The sequence below is a fragment of the Fragaria vesca genome, linkage group LG5 (assembly GCF_000184155.1).
Source record: "Fragaria vesca subsp. vesca linkage group LG5, FraVesHawaii_1.0, whole genome shotgun sequence".
Lineage (NCBI taxonomy): Eukaryota > Viridiplantae > Streptophyta > Magnoliopsida > Rosales > Rosaceae > Fragaria > Fragaria vesca.
Window position 1 is genome coordinate 28,385,623 of NC_020495.1, and position 4,853 is coordinate 28,390,475.

At 36.7% G+C, this 4,853-nt stretch overlaps 1 protein-coding gene across 1 annotated transcript; it reads left to right on the forward strand.

The window, feature by feature from the left end:
- Positions 1-1,230: 1,230 nt before the first annotated feature.
- On the forward strand, positions 1,231-3,101 carry LOC101314386 (putative FBD-associated F-box protein At5g56430-like). The gene is made up of 4 exons (XM_004301919.1): positions 1,231-1,466; positions 1,563-1,627; positions 1,726-2,129; positions 2,742-3,101. The coding sequence occupies exons 1-4, from the start codon at positions 1,231-1,233 to the stop codon at positions 3,099-3,101; spliced, it is 1,065 nt and encodes a 354-aa protein (XP_004301967.1).
- The last annotated feature ends 1,752 nt before the right edge of the window (positions 3,102-4,853 follow it).

Sequence of the window (4,853 nt, forward strand, 5' to 3'; positions counted from 1 at the left end):
CGAAAACGCTCATATCTCCCTCTATATTACGTGGTTTGGTCAAACCTTCCACACAAAAAACTCTCACGTAGATGAGACGCAACTGCCCATATAAAATTTTGAGACATTTACCTTCCGACGATAGGGCTCCCCATAGGGAATAATAATGGTAAATAGTAGACACGTGATTCCGATGACTAAAATTTACAAACCAAAATTTGACCGTCCGATATGATCATTATGACGAAAGATGTCTATGGTAAAAAATTCAACTGGATTCGACAACGTTAAGGGCTCGATCGAAACGGTCAACTCTAATCAGAAATAAGAAAACTGCATTTTGAAGCCCTAAACGGACTCGGATGGCCAAAAAGGCCCATACATCATGGCATTAGTAATGAGTTTGACTCGTAGGGCCGTTACGCTTCCGAAAAGGTATCACAATAGTCAATCGGACACCAAAAACCAAATCTGCAGCATAGTGAATAATAAGGGTAAATTGCATTGACCGCAACTATCGGCACCGAGACTTTACCAGAATACCGTGATTTTTCAACCGTAGACGTATTTCACCATTCTGGTCATATCTTATTTCACGATTTTTTTGCGTTTGAAGGTTCTACGTATAATTTTTTTTTTTCCAGATGAGTTATTGTCCAGATCTGCAAATATAAGGCACTTTAGCCGACGAAATTATATTTTTCGTCGGCTAAACTTTTAAAAATTTCGTCGGCTAAAGTTCACAGACTATAGCCGACGAAAAAAATTATTCAGACGACAAAATTTTAATTTCGTCGGCTAAAGTTGACCATAGCCGACGAAAATTTTTAAGCCGACGAAAAAATAATTCGTCGGCCTGGTTTTTTATTTTCGTCGGCTAAAGTCTTTCTTCTGGTAGTGTCTGGTTGTGTTCTAGGGTGGCAGAAATGGTAAAACGCCGTCGCTAGCAATGGCCAGTCAGTTCTCAATTTCTTAGAGCCGGTGTTCATTCTCACAGATCAATCAGAGCTTTCATTACTCATTCAGTTGTTCTTCCTGGCTAAATTATCAGGTACTTATTTTCACAACTCTATGGAGTCAATGGAGAAATAAGTTTGTAACAGAAAATTCCTTAAGCTTGTTACTTTATTACTGTGACATGAAAGGCATAGATACTTTATTTGGTTACTAAAACACAATGTTGTATAAAATAATACAAAGTCACCATGGATTGAGTAAGTTTCTAATGAAGCATATTGGTACAGGATTTGCATGGTGTCACAGGTCGAAGCAAGAAGGCTTAAAAAAGATAGGATCAGTGCATTACTTAAAAAAGATAGGATCAGTGCATTACCAAATGCAGTTCTTAATCACATCCTTTCGTTCCTTAAAACCGAACATGTTGTGATGACCATCTTTTTGTCTAAAAGATGGAAGAACATTTGGGCCTCTGTTCCTACTCTAGACTTCTGCGACCAAGAGTACCCTGAAAGTATTCCTCATTCGAGGTTTATAGATAATGTACTATTCTTCCGTGACTCAACAAACATTCATAAGTTTCGTCTCCATTGCATTCATGTTAAGGATTTTGATCGTGTTTGTAGTTGGATTGGCGCTGCCATTAGGCGCAATGTTGCTGAACTTTATCTTTCTGTTAAGTATGACGGAAGTGATGAGATCTTTGAGTTGCCTAGAGTGTTTTCACATGTAAGACTTTGAGAGTTTTGCACTTGTGGTCAAATTTTATTATTGACCCTCCTGAATCAGGGTGTTTTCCGAATCTCAAGTCTCTCTATGTTCATATTGATCATCCTCTCGATAACTCAATGGAGGAGCTTTTCTCTTGCTGCCCTGTGCTGGAAGATCTGAGCATAAATGGAACTCCTGGCCAGTATGGAGATGAGGGCGTTTTGAACTTCACTGTATCTGCACCTGAACTGAAGACACTGAAAGTACATTGGTATAGGCATGGTGTTGTTGAGAAGTGCAACTTTCATGTTGTTGCCCCAAAGCTTGAAAATTTTCATATCTTGCAGTATCCTTCAACTGAATGTTATTTGGAAAATGCAAAATCTCTAGTCAGAGTTACAATTGCTCTACAATACCATTTTGCAGATGAAGATCGTCTCTTTGCTCTCCGTGGAACTACGCTGTTTGCAGGAATTTCCAATGTTAGATACCTGTCTCTTTCAGCACATTGTTTGAAAGCAAGTATGCCCCGCGTTCATCCTTACAATATAGGAAGTAAAGCTATATGCATGTTCCTTACTTTAGGGTGAGGCATGAAGCACATCATTTATATTGCCATAAAACCAAATAACTAACTAAAGTACTAAACTTCTTTTAAATGTTGGTTTAATAAACTGCCATGTGTAAATTTTCCTATCATCAACTCTTTCGGTCTTCCCTTATACCAAAGATAGTGTTTGCTACTCAAAGGCTGTATTTTCATGTGGCACTTAATCATTGAATAGCACACATCGCAAAGAATACTGTTTCTACTTCCATTTGCATGATCAATATGACTTCTCCCATGTAGGGTTGTTATCTTCCTGTCTTCGATAACTTGAGACGATTGGAGCTTGCCATTTACAATTGCTATTACTGGGAACTGCTAAAAGAGCTTCTCAGGAGATCACCTAAACTGGAACATCTTGTCGCAGAGCTGAAAGCCTGAAAGTAAGATACATTTCAACTTCATATAAACAATACCAATTACATCATTTACATGTAACTGTCAATGATTCTTATCTTATCATGATTTGTCTTTAAACACTCCTCAGGACTTCAAGTGCCCTGGAGCATCTTCGAATCATGAATGGAGTCCACCAGATTCGGTACCTATTTGTTTATTGACGCACCTCAAAACCATCTCTATAAGGGGATTCAGAGGAAAACAGGATGAGATGGATGCAGCTAAGTATTTGTTAATGAATGGCGAAGTTTTGAAGAACATGACTTTTTATAGTGAGGATCTTTCTTTTTTTGGTCTGCATAATGAGGATGCTTCACTTACAAAGGAGGAGGAGATATACCAGGAATTGTCACTTTGCAAATGGGGTTCAAAGACTTGTCAAGTTGAGTTTTACGGAGACCAAAAAGATGACGTCTGGTCGTTGTTAGGTTTGCGTTCTTGGTTTTAGGTTTGTCACCAAAAATGTGCTGTGTGGATCAATTTCGAAGTTGACCCTTTTTTGGCTAGAAATTGTCATCTGCCTTGTAATCCTTGAGGAATTTGATTATTATGATATGGAATAATCTGTTTACAGTTGATGTTTGTGGTTGAAATAATGGTTAAAAGTTTCAGGGAGTTACGTACCACGGATTGCAATCTGGTTACAGGGTTTGATATTACAGATTGGTTTTTGTGGAATTCAAAAACATGGAACTGCGCTTCTGGCAGGAATTTCTAGTGCTAGGTCCTTGTATCTTTCAGAATATCGTTTACATTTGGTATAGGAAGCAAAGAAATGTTTGGTTGGAAAAGAAGAAGGAAAATAGAGTTACCTTCTTTTTATAAACAGGAACATGAGAGGTGAGGCACATCTTTTCTATTCCCTTGGTTCCTCCGCCTTGCTAGGAAGAATTTCAAATGTTGAACATTTATCTTTTCAGCTGCATATCTGGAGGTAAACTGTCTCTCATTTCATTGTAGAATATTTGTTGAAGAATGGTGAGGTTTTGAATACAATGAAGATCTGTATTATGAATCCTAGATATGCAGGTGAGCATACACACAATCATACACAAGAAGAATATCCAAGAAACTTTCATTGTATGAAAAGGGTTCGAAAACTTGTCAAGTCGAAGTTATCTATGATGTAACTTGGACAAGGTATACTAATGTTAAAAGCATTAGTGAGATGAAGCATCGGAAACATTCAAACCTGCGTCTTGTTAAAGTTGTATCCGAATAGGATAGATGACTCTATTTGATGTTAATTTGCTTCCTGTTGTGCAAGTTTCTTATAAACTGTACGTGCATCTTGTTAACTAAGGAATTGTATTGAATACTTTGATATTGTACAAATATTCAGTCTTGTTGTTTTTCAACATAATTACCTAAGACAATGCAAAATTCAGTGGTTGGTACTTGGTAGTACCACCATTGCCACTGTTGTTTTTGTTATCCAAGTTTGAATTTCTTTGAAATGAGAAAACGTTCTTAAGCTTTAGACATGAACCAAGAAGGTCCAAGTCCCTAGCTCCTCAAGTTATGTAATGCAACGAGTCTTTTCTTTTCTTTCTATTTCTCATCTCACAATAGTATACGTATCCCTCGGAATCCATTAGTATACAGTCTTCACCTTTCTCTTCTCCAATAGAAGGGTTTATTTATTTATTTTTTTAATAAAATAAAATAAAAGGTTGGTGTGGCTCTCCTGAAACTCTTTATTAATGAGACTTTCAAATGCAAAGAGGGACATAGAGCCTAAACCCATGATTACAATAAGAATTTAGAAGTGTCGAAATAATATTGATAATCTTTACACAAACACCAACTAACAAATAATATTACTCTAAAAACGACTCTATTTCTTTCTCTAGTGGAAGCTTTTTCTTGTAATCCATAATTCATTATCGCACAATCGATACACACTTCTTCCTTCATGTTTCTAAGAATTCCAAGTCTCCAACCAAATTTTATTTGAGTTGTAAAGAAATTCATGTTCTACTAACATTCGATGTAAATCTAACAATAAAAAAATGAAAAATGCCCAAATGCACAAAAACAGGCAAATTAAAGCCCATTTGAATGAAAATCTTATGTCCATGCCCATTTCAATGATTCTTAAGAACAATACCATTCTATCCTTATCTCATTCAACTAACCTATCTATCTCATTTATCTCATCAAATCCAGATCTAAAACTTACTACACCTCTCTCTCTCTC